Source organism: Opisthocomus hoazin, chromosome 1 (genome assembly GCF_030867145.1).
Source record: "Opisthocomus hoazin isolate bOpiHoa1 chromosome 1, bOpiHoa1.hap1, whole genome shotgun sequence".
Lineage (NCBI taxonomy): Eukaryota > Metazoa > Chordata > Aves > Opisthocomiformes > Opisthocomidae > Opisthocomus > Opisthocomus hoazin.
This window is the reverse complement of record NC_134414.1, coordinates 124,148,112-124,170,736: the sequence shown is the minus strand read 5'-3', so window position 1 is coordinate 124,170,736 and position 22,625 is coordinate 124,148,112. Positions and strand designations below refer to the sequence as shown.

Genomic DNA, 22,625 nt, shown 5'->3' with positions numbered 1-22,625 from the left:
CTTCATGTATGCACATGTATTCTTTTCTTTATGTCACAGTGCTTCGAAGTACCAAATCCCAATTTTCTGTCCTATTGTGTTTTTATAGGCCAATATTTTTCAGTAACGTAATGAAAGTTGATAAGACCCCATGAGGATTCTGAGAGGATTATTCACACACTTATGAGCCATCACGATCATCTCATTTCTACCCAGCTATTAAATATAACTTCACAGTTTTTCCCACTTCTAAGTACAAATACTTCTACCTACCTCATTGTTTATAAGAAAATGCATATATTGTCACAACAGATAAAACTACAAACGAATGTTCAAACAAGAAAGTCTTTCATGGCGAGGCATGGAGACCACAAGGATTTTTGCCCTTTCCCTTATTTTGCCTTTTTCACTTTTGCTTCCTGCTTTGCATCAGCTTATCAAAAGTATAAAGCTATAGACAGAGTAGGTGAAGGGACTTAACTGATCTTACTGATTACTTATAGAGGATCATGACACTGTAGATAAAGTAAACAATGATGTCTATTCTAGAAATGGACCAAATGCTGTGTCTTCATTGGAACATCTGTGAATTTGATTTGATGACAAGTCCCAGAGCAACACATTAAAGCCAACATTTTGTTCCTGCAGCTTAGTAGTACTGATGCGTGTTAGATCAAATTAATGATAAGAGGAATAAAATTTAATATAAAAAAGAAAACATAAATGCGAGCCTAAAATATGAAACTGAATTTTCGTTGTGAAAGTTAGCATGCAGGTTGAGTAACAAAAAAAGAGAAGTTATTATTAACTTGCTTTCTGATCTTGTGAGCTAAACTGAAAAACGAAAATGGAACAGATTGTGTGTTCTTAGAGGTTAAATATCTTTCTGCTGGCTTTGTAGTGTTTACAAAGATCAGAGATAGGAGAACACCATTGTACTTTGGGAAACGCACTGCAGTGTTGCACTGAGGAAAAGGCTGATTTATTATAGTGAATATGATTCATTCTTTAATGGTCTAAGATTTATATATGTTACTGTTGCTTAATAACTTTAGCAACTTTTCTCAATTCTGTATGGAACATAATAATAATACTAGTAAGTATTATAAAGATTCCTTGAAGGTGCAATTGTTAGAGATAATACCTTTGCTTATGTCCCATACTTCATCCTTTCCTGGTGAGGTGTGTGCTGTGAGAATAATTTTGATTTTTCTGTACCAAAACAGAACTGGTTCCTCTTTGTCTATAATTATTTAATTCTTACAGATCTATATGCTGATTTTTACATAAGTGAACAGACTGCAAAGGAGAAAGGTGTCTATATAAACATTCATAGCAGTTGACTGTTAATTTTTTCTTCTGTTTTTCTAAGTACAAAATACATTGTAAAGCTCTCTCCACTGTGAGATGAAGGCACAGCCCAGGAAGCCAGCAATTCCATAAGCTGGAATTTTATCTCGAGGTTCTTGCTTTTTTACCCTGCAGTTTTACCCATCATAAATCATTTACAGCCTGTTTTCAGTAACAGTGAACATCTATAAATCCAGTTATTGCCAGTGGGAGTTGCAGGTATTCAGTATATTTAATAGTCCTCAACCTCTGTCTCTGTTTTTCGTGCTGTTAAATGGAGATGGTAGCTTCTTCAGAGGGTTGCCATGAGAGTAATTAGTTATGAGCTGTAAAGCACTCTGAAGAGCAAAATGGCTAAGCAGTGTTATTGCACCATTTTAATGTTCAATGAATTTCAGCAAAATCACCTCTTGTTTTTGGAAATACTTATAAAATACGAAGTGTGAAAAACAACTACTCCTAATTTGGTTACAGTGCTTGGGAAAATCATTATTGGTCAGCATACCTCAAACAAATGCTTTATAGGCTTTTATGTAATGGTGAAGACAATTGGGGAACAATACAATAACAAGCTTGTTTTTCTGAAGCAAGATTTTTGTATGGTACATTTGCTGTGATTACCATGAAGCTAAAGAAGGCAGTTTCAACCCTGAGCTTTTTAACCCTCAAATGCCAAAATAAACAAAATTATTTAAATATTCTCATTCTTATTTTTGATAGACATTTTTAATGCAGCTGCAATTGGCTATATCCCATTGCTGAAAATCTTAAACAACTGATAGATTTTGAAGCACTTTAAAAAGACCAAATGTGCAATAAAATATCATAGACTCAGTCCATGGACACACTCTTTGTGTATATTGCAAAAAGCAATACACAAGTGAAAAAAATGAGCAGTCCGTTGCTTCTTTTAATTCTATATAACTGTGAAAAGTTGAAAACTAATTTTTCGCCTATTCTTTATCTGAGTTCCAAACTGTGGATGAAATGGTGAGGGAGGGCTAGAAAGACCAAAAGCATGCCATCAACAACTTCATTTAGAGGGATCCTGGTGTGGAAAACACAAGCTTCAGAAAAATGGAGTTTGGAGAAAGCAAGGCAACATCTGTTTGTGTGTGGATAGCTAGGAAGCTTAGCTACAGTTCCATCTCCTCTGATGCAGGTCTTTGAATAAATGTTGAAAAACATGAAGCTTTTTCACATTAACATGTGTTCACATGCTATATCAAACATGGTGGCAGCAACCTAATGAGATCTGTAAGCAGAAAGTGAGGGTGACGGATAGATACATGTGCGATAAGCACCCTGAAAAGGAGACAGAATGCACAAACACAACTTTCTGAGGTGCTGGATTTCTATAGAAAAGCAGAAACACACTGGTATTGGCACCAAAATTCAGGTTTGTATAGAGAACCAATTAAAAATTGGAAGATACAGGTAAAGCCTTTCTGCAGTCTTGCTTGGCCAGAAAAAGTAAGATACTGCCACTGAGAGTAATGCCTGAAAACATGGAATGAAAGATAAAGATACTGGATTGAATGTTATGACCCCAGATAGATTAAGACTGGAGATGTACTTTTTCAGCCAAGATAAATCAGCAGAAGCAGTAAGAGGTCTTTGGCTTGTACCTACAGCACCCACTTGTATTTCAGAAACAGCAAAAGTTCCTTAATTAAAGACTAATTGTAGCACATCATAGCAAAACAGATGAAAGGATGTGAAGGGAATAATGTTTAATCCAGGTGCTAAAATGTGAGGGCCTGGTGAGCAACTTCAGTACACAGACTTAACGTAAGTGGCGACCGAGAGAATGACCATGTTGGTGGGTGAGTACCCTGTGCCCATCTTCTGGGGTACAGCACAGAAAGACAAGACAGAAAGAGCAATGAAGGGCTTCCTTTCTGAATGCTGTATCTTAACAGTGCATTTGTATGCCTGATTTTTCATTTTAATTAATTTTTGTGTTGTAGGGTTATGTGTGATTGCGGACGTGGGGGAGTTGCTTTGTTTTTTTTTTTATGTTAGGCTGAGTTATGTCAAAAGTGCAGTCTAATCTACCTTTCATTAGTCATAAGAATACATGCTGTGGAGATATAGATGCCCTAGCCATGGGAAAAGTTTCAGAGAGTATGCCAGAAGGTGTGGAAATTTGTTAAGGAGAATAGATGGCTCATCTAGATCAATTTCCCAGAGCACATTCTTGAGGCCGTAATTAGTGAGCTGTCTCATACCTGGAATAAATCAAATGGTGTTCTGGAAATTGCTGATAAGGAACGGTGGCTTCTTTTCAGTGTTCATTTTGGTGGTGTTAAATCACTGGACACCGAGTTTACCTGACAAGTTTTTCATCATGATACCACTGCTTTTACCAGGGGTAAGTATGATACCCATCCTTTGCAAGATTCAAGTTCTTTCTTCATTTTTTCCACCTGAACTAAAGGGACCCTATGGGTTGTTGGGAATTACTGAGAATGATCACTAGTCTGCTCCAGAAATTTTCCAGTCCACACCAAAACAAGCAATGGAGGGATGCATGTGCTATAAAATATACCCCACTTTGTTGTGAGTGTTAGAATAGGTGGTGTTTTGATTAGCATTCTAGCGCTTGAAGTGATATGAATTTCTGGTTTTGAAGATAGGCTTGAAATTTAGCACTTCGAAAATAAGGAATCAAAGCCATGCAGTAGTATTCCATAACTTCGTACTTCATTGATACCAAAACCAGTTGGCCTTCATTTCCTTAAGTATACAAGGTCATAATCAAGAAATGAAGGGGAGCAAATCTGTAAACCAAAGACTAAATTTCCACTATCTATAGACACAGGAGAAAAATGCTTTTTCTTAAAATGTCACTAAATTCTGCTGAATGCTTTTGATTTACTCTCTCTTCCGCAATGCTGTTATCTGAAAGAGTTTACCTTCAGGTGCAGGCACAGCTGTGCTGGTAGCTGCCTGTTGCAATGCAGATTGCTTTGCTGTCCACCAGAAGAGCTTTGGAAACCCATTTCTTATACCTCTATATGAATATATGCGCACATTGATTTTTCAGTACATAAATGTAACTGATATGATTGAAAAAAAAGAAGAAGTCAGGGCATATGCTTTTTTATAGCACAAAAAGGGACTTACTGCAGAAGTTGCACCCATATATTATGCAGGCTAGCCAAGTAAACACGACTGCCATGCATCTGTGCCTCAAGGTAGGAGTTTAGCCAGATTTGCCATAACTTAGCAAGATGCATATGCTTAATTTGCATGAAGCCTGAATGCTAAAAATTCTTTAAACGGCTGTCTCTCCATGAATTTGTGGTTTAAAAAGATTTGTCATTTGCCAATCTACCTCTGCTACATTAACATTTCTAAATTAAAAAAAAAAAAACAACACAACAAAAACTCTTCATTTTTCATTATTCTGAACTAAATAGATTGTTTAGTGAAATAAACACACTGGCTTTTTTTATCTGTAGAGACACTAAAAGGTCAAAACAAGTTTCAACTACTTTGATGAAGCTTTTTGGTGAATGCATGAAGGTAATGCAAAAGTCACCACTGTTTAGAGGGTGTATAGCAATTTATATAAATTACTATTCCAAGATAAACCACAGCTGGTCTAGCACCAGTGGCAAGTCTGATGTCAGAGAATAATCACATCTCTCATTATGCCGTGTATCTTCTTACCTTTGTGTTACATGATTCTGTTAAACAAAGTACGCCTGAGGCCTGTTTATCCCTAGATAATAGTCTCTACCGTTAAGTAGTAATTCATCAAAATGTTTCTTTCTGATGATGTCTCACTGTAATATATCTTGGAAGTCACAACTAATATATTATATGATAAAGTAAAATATCCCCTGAGCAAGGTACAGGGATGATAAATTATGTTAATATGTTATTCCCATTATATTATCATCAGTCAGATGATGACTTAGTATGATGCATCATCAGAAAAAGATAATCTAATAGTGTATTACTCAAAACTTTATGCCATCTGGGGAATACAGGGAATAAATTCAACTGACTTATAGGACAAAAGGTATCCCAGTGTCACAATTCATGAACAGCCTAAATTAAAAATATATCAAGATACAGAAAAGAAGTACAGGAATCTAGGAAGTGCAATACTAAGAAATGTTGCTGTTGTAAAGGTCAGAAGCAAATTCTCAGTGTCTGTAAACCAACATTACACTACTATAAACACCGTATATTAAATTTGCATTGCCATTAGTATGACTGGAGCTACCATTATAAGCATCAGTCAATGCCTTGTCCTGGTAAGCTGGTGATGATACTGAAACAGAAACTGCCTTGACGTTCAGTGCCCTTTATTCAAACAGTTGACAGAGATTTAGTTGAACATGGATATCTGCAGAAAGGCTCAACCACATTTCTGTGCCAGACTATTCCTCATCCAACAGATGGTTATCCTATTATTCAACAATTTGCACACTGCCACGCTGCAGTGATCTATGGGCGATACCAGTCTGTTCGCTAAACCAAATAGAAATATCAGAGAAACTTTGTTGCAAGGCAGCCCCTAACTTGACTGAAAACTATGCTTGTATGTTCATTTCTTTGTAATTTTTTTCATTGTATGCTTCAGCCATGTTTGTGCAGTTATGGTATGATAACACTGTGTTGTAACTTCCGCTGTAACAGGATACCTTCCTTGGTCAGAGGATAGGGAAAAATTTATTTCACAAGAAGCAAATTAATGAAGCCCTATGTCCTAGGGCTCCATTGCATACCTCTACTGCATTTTCATGCTACAATTATCCTACTTCTCAGGCTATCTTCTGCAGCCTCAGTAGCATAACTTCTGATCTTCTCAGAGTTTCCCCAGCCACCTTCACAGTACCTCCAGCTTCTTCCTGTACTCCACCAGTGCCACTTCCCTGGTAAAGCTTAGATCCCTCCCATGTCGCTGTGGCCTCATACAGTATCTAATTACTCATAAGCCCCTTTCACCTCCCTATACCTATCTCCCCAGTAGCCACATTGTTTGCCTAGTTTGCCAGCTGGGCAAGTGGCAGTGTGTTGTGCCCAACATTGTGCAGCCTGATCAGCCATGGAGCCACTGTCTTCTACCTGTTGGCTGGTCCAGAAGAACAGCGGCGTACTGAGCTTTTCTGCCTTTCCTTTGGTCAGATACTGTTTTTCATTAAATATGGGGGAAACTGGGAAGGGATCAGCTGCCTAAATGTAAAGGTCTAGTGCCCTCTGAGATACCATGGGGAACCCGAGATCTCTGCAGAGGACTGGCAGACAAGAGACAGCAGGAGACCTGCACTTTCCTAAAATGACAGCTAGCAAGCAACAGTGTCTAAAGGGACAGGAGACACCATGTTTAGGTGATTTGATCTAGGCTTGGATGTCTTTCCCATCTCTACCTTTCTGTCATCCACGATTCTTGAAATTGCTAGTGGTTCAAAGCTCCTAGCCTGGGGGTTGACCGGCAGACAGATGTGCTGGCAGTGCAGCTGCAGCTCCTACACTTAATTTCTTTGGAAAACCAGCTGGGCGGCACTGGGAGCATTTTGGCCTTGTGCAAGAGAAATGCCTGTTACCGTCCTCTTCTCTTCTGTCCCTCACTGCTCACCCTGGCCTTGGCAAGCCTTTGTCCCTCCCTGTCCCCAGATGGGAAGGCAGGAGATGGTGCCCAGTATTTGACAGGTACCTGGCCTCTGTCGTGCTTCTTGACCCATGGCCCTGGACTCAATGCCTTCACCTTCATCAGCATCTGTTGTCCCATCTCCCTTACGCTATAAACACTATTTTAATGCGGTATGTGGGCTTGCTTAGAGACATGAAACTTGCATGCTTCCCAACAGTCTGGGTATACTTTTATTACCTTTGTTCCCCTAAGTCAAATTATTTTTTGCTGATGAAAGATATGAGACCAAAATCTTTACAAGATAGTGTCATTCCTCCATAGAGCAAATATAAGACCTCCACACACTCACCCAGCAGCCATCCCCCACTATCTTGAGGGCAGTACTATTACAAGTAACAGTCTGCCAGTTTATCTCCTTAACACTTGGTCCTTTTTCTGTTGCTAAAACTTACAGTAGAACTATTTATTTCGTTTTTGTCAGAGGGTTTAGTCATAAAGGTATTTGTAAACATTGGGGTCCTGTAAAAATACATAGAAATGTAGTCATAGAATCAACAAAAAAAAAAAAAGTCTTGTGATCCTTCAGATAGCCATCTACAATTACACTGTCTCACAGCAAAGAACACCTCACTTCAGGTACCTTTCTTTAAATTTAACTTTCTAATTTTCTTTATCTTTTTTTTCCCCAGAAATGTTGATAAAATGTTCATCGTCTGCTTTTTTCCAGTTACGCTGTTATACCATGTGTTTGTATTTTACCTGCAAGTGAATTGAGATCATAGGAAGGGAATAATGATCAAACTCAGACAGCTGCAATGCTTTTGAGCTCAGTAGCACATCTCCAAAGTGCAAGCAAGTACTGAATTCCAAGGAGGACTATAATAAGAGAGTGCACATGCAATGATGCATTCTCAGTTTTAGTTATTGAGCTTTTAGCAGTCTGTGGCTCAAAGACTTCTTTAAGTCAGAGGTAGGTCTTTATACATAATATCTTTCATGAATATTTCTTCTGCAAGTTTATCTAGTTACTTTTTGGAGATGTTTGTATTTTTAGAGTCCACAACATACCATAGCAATGTTTCCTTGAAAAAATACAAAAAAATAACACCCAACAGTTTTTGTTGATGTTTTAATTTGCTGCTTGCCACTTACGTTTGATGAACACTGGTTCTGTACTCTCCACCTATTATCCGCTCCATTATATTCAGGGTGATATAGACCTTTTTTAGTTTCTTGTGTTCTATACCTTTGAACACTCATCCTGCATTTTTCTATGGGTCTGTTAGTTTCAGTGTATCCTTTTGGGTTGGGGCCTGAAGATTACAATCAGTAAGCAATATGCAGGAATGTCCTAGTTTTTAACAGTGCCATACTTTTTCGTGACCATTTCTATCATTTAATTTCATTTTCTTCCCTTGAGTCAGCTTTTGAGCACGGAGCTGATAATGTTATAGAGCCATCTGTGTGTTATAACCACAAGATCTGTCTTGAGCAGTGATAGTACAGAATCCTGTTATTTTTTATGTAAAGTTAGGAGGATTTTTTTCTATATGCATCACTATGACACTGAAGTTTTTGCCATTTTATCACTTGGTAACCCAGTGTCATAAGATTCTTTGGCAAATTTTTGTGTTCAGTCATCATCTTTACTACCATGAATACCTTTGGATTGCTAGCACAATTTTACCTATTCGCTGGCCAGCCTGTATTGTAGATTCTTTCCACATACACTGCCAGCAGGACATAAGCGTTGGTCCCTGGGGGATGCCACTCCAGAACCTGACCTTTTCTTTCTGACTGTTTGTTTCTTATCTTTTCACCAGCTACTTATCCATGAATTGACTGAAACTTAAAGAACCAGCAAACTCCTTCAGGATAAAACGAGAAGTGACCTCACAAAAATGTGAGCAGAACATTTAATTCATCAGTTACGAAGATATTAATTCCCCTCTGCACTTCCTGATGCAGCTGGGGTGAAAAATGAAGCAATGATACTTGCCGAGTAGCTTAGCCTCGTAATAATTCAGATCATCATTATCTGTGTGTGGCACTGCAACTCTCAAAAGAAAAGCCTAATTTTTGTGATGTTTCCAACTTGTTTCTAGAATAAAGTTTTGAAGAAGCCTTAGATAAACAAAATCTAGTGTACCCCAGTGCAAATTGTATATGAATTCAATATCTAGGTTCCTACATTCTCTCTAGTACAGCATCCCAAAGAATGGAATATGAAAATGTATACTGGAGACAGTACCATAGCCTATATGGTGTTAGTTTTATATTTAAATCCATTCGACTTTGTCCTCAATTTTCAAGTTTCCATATGCTGCTGAGTTTTTATTCCCCACTTCAAACTGCATGGTGTGGAAGGAATTATGGCAGGGGTTCAGGGGCAAGGCAGTAGAGTATGAATGATCTGGGCATTATGGCAGCACAGAGAGAGGCCACTTGATTACTGAAACATGGGAACTATTTGTTGTGCATGTCAACTAGATGTGCGTGTGAAAATCACTAGCTGTGAAATCGTTAATGATATTTAATGACATGAAGTTTTCAAGCAGCGCATGGTAACAGTTTACTTTTAATCCAATAATAAACACCTCATAAAGCCCTGGGCAAGGCAGGGGCATCATTTCAGAGACAAGTCATCACTGATGCTTCTAAGAAAGCATAGTGCCTAGTAACATCTTTTTTTTCAATTTAAATTACCTGGTTTTGGAGAAATATTTGTATTCAGTTACTCAGTTCTGCTCTGAGAATGGACTTTGTAGTAAATTCCTTTGTTAGGGAGTTATGCAACGTAAGGCATCCTTCAAATAAGCATCTCAGAACAAATCCCTTTCACCTTTTCCATTGACTTCAGTAGGACTACTTGTGTAAGCAAAGTGGATAGGCTCTGGTTGTGCAGATTGAAGGACTCGAGGAGTAACTTTCGAGAAATTGGTTACGGCTATAATGTGAGCTGTGCTGACACAGCTGGCAGATAGCTTGAAATTGATGCTCTTGAAAAGAGATAGATCCTTGCCAGAAATAATAGTTTCAAGAAAAATGACATTTTTTTCCTTTCATTACTCTCAAGTAGTGCTATAGTTTCTAAACTGGATTTGGTAGAGATGCATGGTTCTGATATTTAATTTCAGAAAATGAAAGGATTTCTTTGTTACTGAGGACCAAGCACCCAATACAGAAAAATTCATTGGAGTATTCTTAATCCTAGGTTAATGCAAAGTCCCACTCTAAAAGATTATGAGATTCTTTGGACCCACCAGTGCCACCATTGCCTTTTGAAAGACCAGTCTCGAAGAGATTTTTCCAAAATACTAGTGTTTATCTCTCTTTGGACATTTGTCTACTTCTAAATAGAGCTCCAAGGACACCGCCAGTCCTTACTGACCTGCTTGGCCTCCCCTGGGGCTCCCTACCACCTCTGCTCACGGGCCCAGGGCCTCATTTCAGCTCAGCCTAGGGCCATCAGTCCCTGCTCCAGCAGCACTGCAGCTGGGCAGCCCCAGCCCTGTTGGACTGGACTTGTCTGGATTCGTTGGGTTCACCTTGGCCATGGCCTGCTGGCTTGCCTCCGCCTGATACGGGACTGTTGATAGCCCTCGTTGCCAACACCACGCTGCCCTGCTCATCCCCCTAGACACTGTGGGGTGCACCCTGTCCACAAGGGCATGGCCCATCCTGCTTGGTGGCCACTCCTGGCTCCCCAACCCTTGGGGAGCAGCCCTGTGCTTGCTGCTCGCTGACAGCTCTAGCTGTCTGCACCGGTGTGTAAAGCAGGTAACTTCTGAAAGTGGAATCTTTTCTTCTCTGTGTCTTTCCCTACTTCCTCTTCACTTTCTCGCCCCTTCCTCTTCTGAAAAAAGCACACCGAGCTTTCAGCTCTGGAAGAGTGGGACCTCTGCCCATCTTCAACCATGGACCCCTTTTGCTTGATCTCTGGAATGAACTACTTTGTTCATTTAAAAACTAATTATTATTAATTATAATTAATTAAAATTAATTAATTAAAACAAATATACGTTCTTAAAATAAATTGATAAAAACCTTGAGTCTTTCAATAAGCACCTTGTAGATGAAGGCATCGTGGCTAGCAAGAAAAGATGTCTGTAGTCCACTTAGTTACACAAACAAGAGACAATGGTACCAACCACTCGTATGTGGTGGTTTGCTGTATCTTTGTCATTATATGAAGTCCTTTAAACTGCACTGTCAAGAAAACATGAATGCAGGACAGATGTGAGTGGTCAGAAATATTCACTACCATTTCACTTGCCTCGATTTTGAGGGTCAAAGCTATGCATTTTTATCAGAATTGTGATTAACTTTCAACGCAGGTGAAGATTAATGCCTCAGAACAGACAAGGGATTGCATGTTGAAGTGTTTTGTTTCAAAGGCGATGCTACTACTGCTACTAATGAGAATCCTAGCTGTTTTAGAAAGCATTTCTGATTTCATAATTCCTCAATTTTATATCAAAGTAATTTCATATTTTATTTTTTAAATTTTTGAACTAAAAGACGATAGTGTAGAATATATCTGTCTTTATATCTGTCTTTCTGGAGGTTTTGTGTATGTGCATACCACTGATCAATTCATCTTAGTGACAACCTTTAGGAAGACAAAATGACAGGTTGGGTGGAGTATTTTGGAGAAGCATCCCGCTAATGTTAATGCCATTTAACATGAAGTGTTTCTGATGATCTGTGGACAAATGTTTCATCTTGGCTGCTTTAGTTCTGCCAATATCTTACACACTGATTCTTTCCATCCATCAGCAGCTTTCCCCCTTTTTGAAGACACAAATACATCTATAACTTAGGGGTTAATATTCACTAAGATAACATATTGTCAAAACCATAAATAATTTGTTCTGAAAAACTGGATAGCTAACTTGGGGGGCGGGGGACATAAAGTTCTACATATTTAACTTTAGCATTGTTAATCAGGATATTTGAAAGAAAATTAATATTTTCCCAGAGATTAAAAGAAAATCCATTCTTTTTGAAAATCAGGGGGTTTTGTTCCTTTCAGTTCTGTGGAAAATGAAAGACTTGTAGAACTGACGGGAATTGGGCATAAGGAGAGCAAATTCTGAAAAGCCTTTTCAGAGCAGTTTTGTTATTTTGCCATGTAGTTTCTCTGATATTCCAATAGACGCTAGAGAAGACTGTTGATAATACTGAATAGTTCTAAATTATGATTTGAGGATGCTAAATTCTGACTATTTGTAACTGTGCACTTGAAAAATTTGATTCATATGCTGAAATAAAAGCATCACTCCAGTAAAGTGGCATAAGGCTTTTGTACAGAATGATGAATTATGTCCAATATTTAAAACTAATCTCTCTCGTTACTTTTGCCTCTCTTCACTCTGAAGTTCCTTTTTTTCCCCATTTCTGTCATTTGAGTTGGGGAAAAAGACAGATACTACACTTGTGTCACAGAAAATTACTGCATGATTCAGTAACATCGTACATAAAGGAATAGTAACTGACAGATGCATAGGAATTACTGTGCCATATTAGACTAATGGTGCACATAGTTCAGTAACTTTTGTCCCAGAAATAGACAGTTCTAGATGTCTGTGCATCTGGAACTGATGGGTTTGCACCTCAGCATTTAGTAGAACTGCAGCCAGCTCTATGACAGCCCCGCTGCCGTGTCTGTCATTCAAGGAAAATATGAAACAGGCCTTTCAATAGAAACAGGCATTGTTTCACATCACTGCTAGTTCTGGGACACCATGAATCTGATGCACTGTGTTTGCTTCTGGCTGCTTACGTCTATCACAGTCTTTGCACATCCAATGGGAGCTCATACATCTTACCTTCAGTTTTATACGTAAGGTTCTCTGTGGCACCACTCCTCACTTTAATTAGCTAGCGAGGCACACCAAAAGTTCCGGGCATCTAATAGGCTTCCTTCTTTGCTTCTCTGTCATTTCTCACATGAAGCATTTTGAGCTTGCCGATACATCCCAACCTTCATCTTGGTAGAATAATGGGCTGTAGCTGCCAGTGACATTGTTCTGCTGGAGTTTTAAAATATGTTTAAATATTTAATTAAAGAAAATGTTAATGCCTCTTGTTTTTTTAAAAGATGTCTAACTTTTAAAATTAAAAAAAAATCAAATGGGACATGGCAAAAACACAGAGTAAGGAATAGATTTTGTGGCCCATTGGACAATATGTGATGTGTCAGTTGCTTCACTGGGGTCTTTTCACATAACAGATCATAAGCAGTTTTTTGTGTTCTAAGCTCAAAGAAGAGACACCATTTTGGGAAGACTATCTCCCTCTCATGCATAGCTTGAGGTAAAGAATATGAGGCATTCTGCAACACATAGTTCCACCTCTGTCTTTAAATGTGTGGCGAACTGTGCAGTTGCCAACTCTGTAGGGAAAGTAAGCATGGGTGTGGGTGGGCAAGGGGGTAAATTACATTTCAAAGGCTGCTCTCTAAACAGTTCGACAAGCTAAGCAATGTGAGCCTAATATTCTAATTCCAAGGGGACTCTTGACACTGCATATTAAAATTGCTTATTAAATTGCAATCAAGAAAAAAATCAGGAGATAGACACTATTCAGCTGGCAGCATACAGGAAAAAAAGGCTGAATTCTAATTATTTGAATAGCAGTGTTAGTGTTCTTTTACTATGTGAAAATAAAACTAGCTTATCACTCATATCGTTATTAATATATAAGATGAGGCAGAAATGCAATTTTGTTCCTAACACCCCTTCTGCCCCTCCCCCTCTGCCCCCCCAAAAGAGAGAGAATAACCTAAAAGCAGAATGGGCTTGCATAAGGGCTTTCTGATACTGGGAGCTGTGACAGATTTCATTGCTACAGTAGTAAAATGTAGACCATTTATAAATTTATCTTAATTTTGAGGTAAGGCATTGTGTAAACAGTAAGTATTGCATTTATTATTTTTTCCAGTTAGATGAAAGTGTAAAAAGACATGTCCAATATCAGTAACACTTTTTATTACTCTAATCAGAAACCGGATATGTATTTTCAGCTATTCTAAACCTTATGTGTTCTTTTATTATGCATGAGCAGCTATTACTACTGTTCAGTCATCTGTGTCTCTTAAGGTAGTCATATTGCAATCTCCGCCTTTTGAATAGCTTTCAAATAAATAAAACAACTTTTTTGCATAAAAAGATACTCTGCAAACATAATTAAGTGTTGAAATTTACATTTTTATGACTACAACATCTTCATACATAAGATAAATCCACTGTAAATTTTTTAGAGGTTTTGCTTCACTTTGTCATTAAAGCCAGCACAAAAGAATTTTATTTTACAACACCGAACACATCTTATGCCCTTGAATGTGAACTGCCTTGAATTTTGTTAAGACTCTGTTCTCCATTCTCATTTTCACTCTCAATGAGCCACTACTGTTTCAGTCCAAAAGGGGTAAGTTAGTAAAGCTCTATCATGGATCTAGTTGTAGAGTCTAATCAGATTCTCTGAAACTCATTTATATGTAGCCAATAGTCACAAATATAGCTGCAAATGCTGCTTGAGATGTGACTTCTTTTTTGAGTATAATTTGGGAATACATAATCAGATTTATAAAAAGAACACACTTTAAAAAAATTTTCCTATTTTGTTATAGACATTAAAAGTAAAATCTATAAATCGCCAAATGCCTTTTATTTGCATGTATAGATTTGTGTTTTCCCTAAAAGTAGATATTTAATTATTAACGTGAGAGTTTTCATTAAATTCGAAAATAAATATTTAACAAAACTCTCCAAATTAGAAATGTAGGCTCATTGTAAATTTGTTGATTTATCAGTTTGTCTTGGTAAACAAAGTCTTACAGTAACACAACCATCTAAACTAGTAGACTTTTTTTCCTGTCATCTTCTGAGATCTGTGATAAGGAAAGAAAATACGGAATTTTTCTTTTGCATCCTCCCTTGAATGCTGGTGTGGCACTCCAGAAAGTATCCTGAGTGGACACAAAGCAAGAGGCAGCAACCTCGTCTTACTGCTTGGTAAGACGAGGTTTAGACAGTGAACTCCTGTGTTGGAACAAGTGTATCATCTTCTACATCATTCATCATCCAGGACTGATATGCTGCTGATGAGGAAGGGCATTTAGGGTTGTCAGGGCAGTGTCTCTTCTGATGTGGATCAGCAGCAATGTTGTTTACCTTTTTAAAAGTGCATGTGTCCGTGTCCAGGTCCAAAGAAGGAGTTAAATGCCTACCACGACCCTGTGACTTAGGCCAGGAAAATACTGATTGTCCCCAAAAACCTGCAGAAGACAGGGATCTAAGGATGGAATTACCTAAGTTTGGCATGAAAATGTTTAAAAATAAAGGACTAAACCTGATCCAGTAAAAAGGGTAAGGCCCATAACTCTGTGGTGTAAGGAGATATTTTGAACTATACTCTGTAGTTAGACCCTAAAACCGTCTGTTTCTCAGAGGACACATCCTTTTGGTTGGACAGCCTAGTGTGTAGGGTATATTTGGGGCACTGAATATCTAAATCTTCCACTGCCTCAAGAAGCTTGGACTCGCATATCCAACTGAAACACCACTGCAATTAGATCATGAGATCAAACACCAAATGCTCTTATCCAGTTTGTTTAGAAGGTTTAAATATTCCCTGGGGAAAAGACAAGCAATTAGGCTGGTCTTTCCTTGGAAAATGTCCTATCACAAATCTCTTTTGTCATCCTGTTTCTCCATTCTTATACCAAAATACATTTGTCATTGCTTCCCAAGTGGAAGAGCATACCAGGAAGGGTCTAAGAGCATCGCACCCTGCAGCACTGGCTAGGGCCAGCTCAGAGATGGCAGCAGGGAGGGCATGAAGTTCTTTCCATCTCTGACATTCCAGGGGAGTGGTCTGACCACCAGGTTACTGGATTAAGAAAAGGGGGTAGAGGCGTGCTTGCGCAAAAATGCAAAAGAAAGTATTACCTTTACCTTACCACTGCTCAGATCAGTATGTGGTTTGCCACTGACTGCAACCACAATTGAGCAAGCAAAGGCTTTAAAAAAGCAGCTGCAAAAAAATGTAACATCATACAAAGGCCATCTTAACCATCATACTACATAAATGTGAACCATACATTTTTCATCAGCAGCTGAGACTCACTGATGAGAAGTTAGCTTACTGGCACATCGCCACAGACACCCAGCTTTGCCTTGGAACACTTTTTGGTAGAAAAAGCATCTTCTCAGTAGAAGTCAGGCCTCAGCAACTTGCACGCAATTTTTTATACTTTCAAAGCAAATTAACAGAGATTTACATACTTGTTTTTAACTGTGGCTTCTCTTCAATTGCCAAATGGATGTTCTAGTTCATTTCTTCTTTTGTTTCTGTCAGAAATACAATTATAACGCCAAGCAGAATCTATTACTGCTGTTGAAAGCAACTACTGCAAAGTGAGCTCGGCTCTACTGACTGCCTCCTTCTACCATCTAGTGGCACCTTAAGTATATTGCTCTCTACTTACGTAGAGAGTTACATGGAGAATGATAATAAATGCATACTTTTGAAAAGAGAAATATATCTGGAGAAGAAACACTTTGTTGTAAAAAGGGAAAATAGTTTTCATACATAAACTATTTTAGGTTCAATTACTAATGTCAGAGAAAAATTCTGCATACTGTGGTCTTGTAAAGAGTAAGTCAGGTTTGTCGACTGAATTCTTACAGATCTTTTTTTTTTGTGGTGGCACTTGGATTTTAAGTTGAGAGCTGCAGAATAAAACTATTCAATATCCTAAGGAAACGCCTATTAGAAACATACTTGGTTTGCTCTTTACCTGGATATTTAAAGGGCACAGCAAAAATTTAAAGAGGTTATCAAGAGTACAGAATAATAGAAAGGCTATAGTTTCCTTTCTGCTTAAATAATTTTATTAAGTGCTTTTGGTGCTCCATTTTGCAATAGATGTTTCTATTTCATTTAAGGAAAAAGAGATTAAATGTCAATGCACTAGGAATTTCAGGCTAGGGATGTTTTCAATCAAAAGGCATGTTCTGACTAATTATAGGACTCTGAGCAAACATGAATCATCTAAAATGCTTTCTGTTCTTTAAACTGAGACTTGTTTTTCACAAAGTGCTGGTTTTGGTGAATTAGACTACAAATGAAACCAAACTTTTGTCAAATTGTGAAAAAGGTGTATTTCTGCTTTTCCACTTGCAGCCAATTGACAAGGCAAATTGACAGAAGGCAGAGTGAAGAATCTCAGCATCCAGGATATCTTTTGTTTTCTTTACTTTTAAACATTTACTGTTCTGTATTCTGGTCATATTGATAAGTTGATAACATATTTTCCAGGGTGGAAAAATCCCCATAAGGTGGACTGCTCCTGAAGCTATAGCTTACCGGAAGTTCTCATCGGCCAGCGACGCGTGGAGCTACGGGATTGTAATGTGGGAGGTGATGTCCTATGGTGAGAGACCATACTGGGAGATGTCCAACCAGGATGTAAGTACTACCAAGGACTAATCTGTGAGTTGCTGAAATGCTCCTTGAAAATTATTGTCACTTCCTGACCTGTTTTGCTTTCTCATTCACTTTCTAGACTGGAACCTCAACTTACTCAAATCAGCATAACTCTTATCAACTTCAATGGGATAGTTAATTTATGAAGCCTGAAAACCTGGCCCTCTGTAACTAAAACCTTGACTAGCTTCCTCCCATGGATTAAAGCTGTATTACAAAGAGCCATAGCAGCTTGCCAGGTTCTGATGCTGACTATATGTGGCTTTCACCCAAATCCCTGGGAATCTGCATCAGACATGCAAGTTGATGCAGTTCTCAGTCAAGCTATAAATCAAAACTTGAGGGAATACTGGAATTATTCTGATGATAAAGTTGGCCCATTATCTCCAGTACAGTCTGACAGGACCCTTCAATGAGCGTACATGGTTAAATTCTGAAATAGTTAAGCTGCCATGAGAAATGTATTTGCCAATTCTTCTTTCTAAGAATAAATGCATTCTGTTTTCCTCAAAAAGTATGTATAGGCTTAACCACAGTGAAGGATAATAGTCCTCCCTCATAACTGGGTTATGTTTGACTTTTTTTTGCCAAAGTTGTGGCCAAGTAAGCCTTCCCAATTGAAAAAACACATTTCCATCTAGTAAAATTGAAGCCTTGCACTAGAAAATGAAGCCCAGGAAGGAAGGAATCCTTTTTTTCTCTATCACAATTTAAATTTTCACTAATTCTCTTGTTTGATGGATCCCCATGACAGCACAAACAGGTATACTCAAGTCTTCACACCAGCCATCAATCTCTATGTCAAAATGCAGAATATCAGCCAACCCATCTTAAACCTCTCTCATATATGTGCCTAGAATACCTCTGCATTTGTTCTGAAAAGTTGACAAGACTTTTCCCAGGTGGCTGGTTTTATATTGTTGCTAAGTTATTCAGCTGTTCAAGTCTGGTTGCTTGTTAAAGCTGATCAGTCATTTGGGGATAAGGATCTGAGAGAGATTTTCATTAAAAAAAACATCTTGTCAGAGTGTTTCAGGAAGAAAAGAAAAAAAAAAAAAACAACCAAAACCACTGAAAACAGAAAAGACTAGCAGAACTAATAAAGCCTTATTTCCTTTAGATTTGTACTCTACAGCCTCACCAGTACTTCTACTACACCAGTACCAATCCTACTTCTCTCCAGCATTTCTTTTGTGAGTTTAGTCTTTGGAATTAGACCACCTCTCCTGTACATCATTCTCCCCTGACAATGCCTACAGCCTCCATCCCCATTCCACACATCTACCTGCCAGCAACCCAGCTCCCTGCTGTGCTCCTTAATTAACACCAGGTATGGGATGATACCTGCTGGGCCTGCTTTGGAGCTACTCTTCTGTTGATTGACCAGGCAGTGGTGGCTGGTTGCCCATCTGAAGAGAATGAGCAACCACCAAGCTGAGGTAAACTTTTTTCTTCAGTGAAGACATTGTTTTGGTACTATCTGAACTATAAACACATCATGGATTTACTGTGAAATAAGCAGATAAACCCAGTACGCTCAATTCTGTTTCCCCCAGCTAGCGATCTGTTGGCATTTGAGATGCCTGAGAGTAACGAAGATTTCCACATGCAGCTGATGCAGGACGTGCAGGAGACCTAAGTTCTTGAGGAGCAACAACTGAGGGCTAAGCAGGATTACCTTAGGGAGTCTAAAATTAGATACCTATGCTTAGACAACTGAGTTAGGGCTGTTTTTCTCTGGGGCACTGTATGAAATCATCTGTGTACAGATTTCTCATATATTTAAATCTCCATGTCCTACAACCAAATTTATGCCTCTGCCAGCTGCTGATTCTTACACAACTTGTTTAATTTGATTCAAGTGGGCCAACAGGTTCAAAGTTAATAAAAGAGGATGAATAGGCAGACTCTGACCAACAATATGAGTACCCCAGCTATTTCTTTGCCTGAACAGAGTGCCATGTATCACCTCCTGAATTACCATTGCTTGCAAACACCGATTTAAGACAAACTGCTATCGTTTTCCTTAAAAAGCCTCATTGTAAGATGTGGTGGTTTAGGAGCCAGTTGCTAAAGAGTTGGGACATCACTTCAGCCTTGCAATAGCAGAGGGTGCTATTCTTGAGCTAATCTTCTGTTTCGAAGCAAAGCTGAACACAGCCATAGCAAGATCAGCCTGTTCATCATTAGCATGCTGTTGCAAAACCCGATTACTCTGCATTGCATGGAATTGCCTTTGTATCAAAATGCACATACAGCCTCAAATTTTCTGCCTTCCCAAACTAATAGATGCAATGGTTAATTTCACTGTGAGCCTTCTTTTAAGGGGAGATTGAACAGAACAAGAAACTGGGAAAAAGGTACTAGCAAATCACAGAATCACACAACAGCTGAGGTTGAGGAACCTTTCAAGATTGTCTGCTCCAGCCCCCCTGCTCAACCAGGGTCAGCTAAAGCAGTTTGCTCAGGGCTATCTCCAATCGGATTTTGACTGTCTCCAAGGACAGAGACTCTGCAAGATCTCTGGGCAACCTGTGCCAGTCACCCACAAAACAGAAAACTGTTTTCTTATGTTTTGATGGAATTTCATGGGTTTCAGTTTGTGCCCATTGCCTCTTGGCCACTCGACACTCTCTGACTAGTAAGCACAATGTCTGCATGTGCCTTTACAAGTAAGGCTCACTGGGCAGTTACTTTTTCCCTTCCACCCCTGTTAGCACTGCCTGGTTGAGGGACTGTGCTAATCATAAAAGCAGCAACAGCTCACAGTCCTTTCTGCTGCGGCCCTGTCACTTGCCACTGGCACATCCTTTGAGCGTATCGTGGGCAATAGTCTTTTGCCTGGCTTTCCTCACAGTATAATTTGTATTTCATTTCTCCCTTCCATCTGCAGCACCCCATTCATGGGTGGCTTTTTTAGAGATTAAAGAAGCCCATGAAGCCAGAGATACTGCTGAACAAAGTTGGCCCTACCATGATACCTGGGTTCTGTGCAGTGACAGTGCTTCCAACTGCAATATCACCTCTCCGTAACTCTGCCTCTGCCCCTCATGTTGCCACTCTGCTTACTGAGCTGCAGGTGATGGGCAGCTGGTAGTGACTGCAGTTCCAGGAGGTGGGGGGGAAGAGGACGCTTTTTTGCTGTATCATGCATGTCAAGCAATCTTGTGCTACAGCATGGGGAATCTCAGTCTCTGTTCCAGCTGTGAGTGATTTCATCTGGTCTCGAGTTAACTCTCTGTGAGGAACCCAACTGCTATCATCTCTTCTGCTTCTCCTGTAATCATAATCCTTCTGCTCACACCGGCTCTGTTACCGGCCCAGCTCTTGACTCTCCCACTGCTGTTACCGCTAACTGGGAATGGACGGAAAGAGCGCCTTTCTGTCAAATCCACTCAGCCCCACTATTCACTGCCTGGGAAGAGGGTTTGAATGACTGGTAGGACCCTCACGCAGAGCCCAAGCCACCAGCTGAGAGTAGTGTGCAACAGAGACCTTTATTCCAGCTGCCTCTCCCTGTACTTGAGGCTAGCTTCAGCCTGTTCTCTTCCCCTCCATCACAATCTACGATGCATCTATTCAAGGCCATGCCAGCAGTAAGAATTCATAAAGCAACCCTTCCATTTAGAGTTTATTAAATATTCTGCTATAGCACGAGGATAGTGACATTTAATTGCTCCTACATTCAGCACAGAAGTATCTGCTAATACAGAATAATGATGCGGGCCCTATGGATGCCGCTTATGCTAACGATGCTGACTCCTGGGGGCTTTCCCTGCAGTTCAGCGACGCATAGCACGAAGGACTCCTTTTCTTTGGAGCCCTACCCACAGGCTTTCAGTGCCGAAATGTTAACAGTGAGTACCTGCGACCTTCTAAATACATTTAGTGACTCTAAATGTCATTGGGAAATTTAAAGTTATTAGACATCTTGTAAAGCTTACTTTGCTGGATATTGGGACATATGTTTTAGACAATAAATTACCCTGAATTCACATGAGCTTATTTTGCAGAAATAATAGGACTTTCCCAAAGGTCAGTGATACTGTACATATGGCAGGGATAGTAACAGAGAGGGGCATGCACTAAACAGATTCATAAAACATATTATGCAAACAACTGTTGATAAGGTATTTAATAAGTATAGTCAGAGGTTCTGCTATGGCAGAATATCTGGCAACATTAACATTACAACACTTACTGTGTTTTGATCATAATAAAACTCTCCTCTAGTTAGCAATAGAATATTTGTTGAACTGTGTGAGTTTCTATAAAGTACCAAAAGTCTTCCAAGTATGAACTCCACAGAGCCAAGTCTGTTTCTTCACATTCCATCTTATAAATTGCTTTCCTAATTAAACAACTTTGGGAAGTTAATTCACTGTTTTAGACCATGGCTAAGTAAGTGATGTTTTGAGCGGCTGCGCTCGTTTCTTACCTGTCTAACATAGAAGCCAGTGACAGGCCCAGCCCTACCCAAAGGGGGGCAATGCCGGGGGAAGCGAGACCAGCGCTGACTGGCGCGGTGCCTATTTGCCAGGTGAACGCATCTTCAGTCAGCTGAATGGTGGGGATGAGCTAAGCCCACCGAGGGTCTCTTCTCCCACCCCTCAGTCACAGCAATCAAATCACAAGGAGCCAGCATAGGTAGTGCAGAGCACGAGCTGATGTGAACAGAGGTGTTAAACTGATATCTGCCACTTAAATAAACCCAGTCAGATTTTCGGAGACTACAACTGTTCACAAGTACTCATCAGGTCAGTGCAAGCCAGAGAGGCTCAAGACCTCTGCAAATCTAGTGTCCTCTACCTATATTCCTAAGCAGGGATTTGGGAGCTGAACTTTAGGCAACTGAGTTTGAAAATGCTTCTCTCAAATTTTTGAATACTGTACAAGGTATATTGTAGGGGCTTAAAAATGTTATTAGCTTTGAGAAATGTTCTTGTTTAAGTAAATAACCATTTTATTATTGTGGTAAGTCACTTCAGACCTGTGTTGGTGCTGATTAATGCACTTCTTAGATGTGTGGCAGGCACCAGAGGTGTCCATTAATTAGGGCTGCTGCACAGTCTGTCATGTCTTATTGCTTAATTAATAAACATTAGCTAAGATATTGAACTTTCCAAGGAAACTAGTGTACTGATGAACAGATTGTGCTAAGAGTCGGGCTTGCTAATGCTCATGTGAGGAA

The 22,625-nt window shown here is 39.3% G+C and overlaps 1 protein-coding gene across 4 annotated transcripts in view; it reads left to right on the top strand.

Moving 5' to 3' along the window:
• EPHA6 (EPH receptor A6) overlaps positions 1-22,625 on the top strand; it is a 543,420-nt gene that overhangs the window by 500,209 nt on the left and 20,586 nt on the right. For all 4 annotated transcript variants that reach the window (XM_075434878.1, XM_075434861.1, XM_075434886.1 and 1 more), the window contains one exon: positions 17,267-17,416. In XM_075434878.1, coding sequence (XP_075290993.1) covers positions 17,267-17,416 — 150 coding nt within the window. The remainder of the gene's footprint in view (positions 1-17,266; positions 17,417-22,625) is intronic.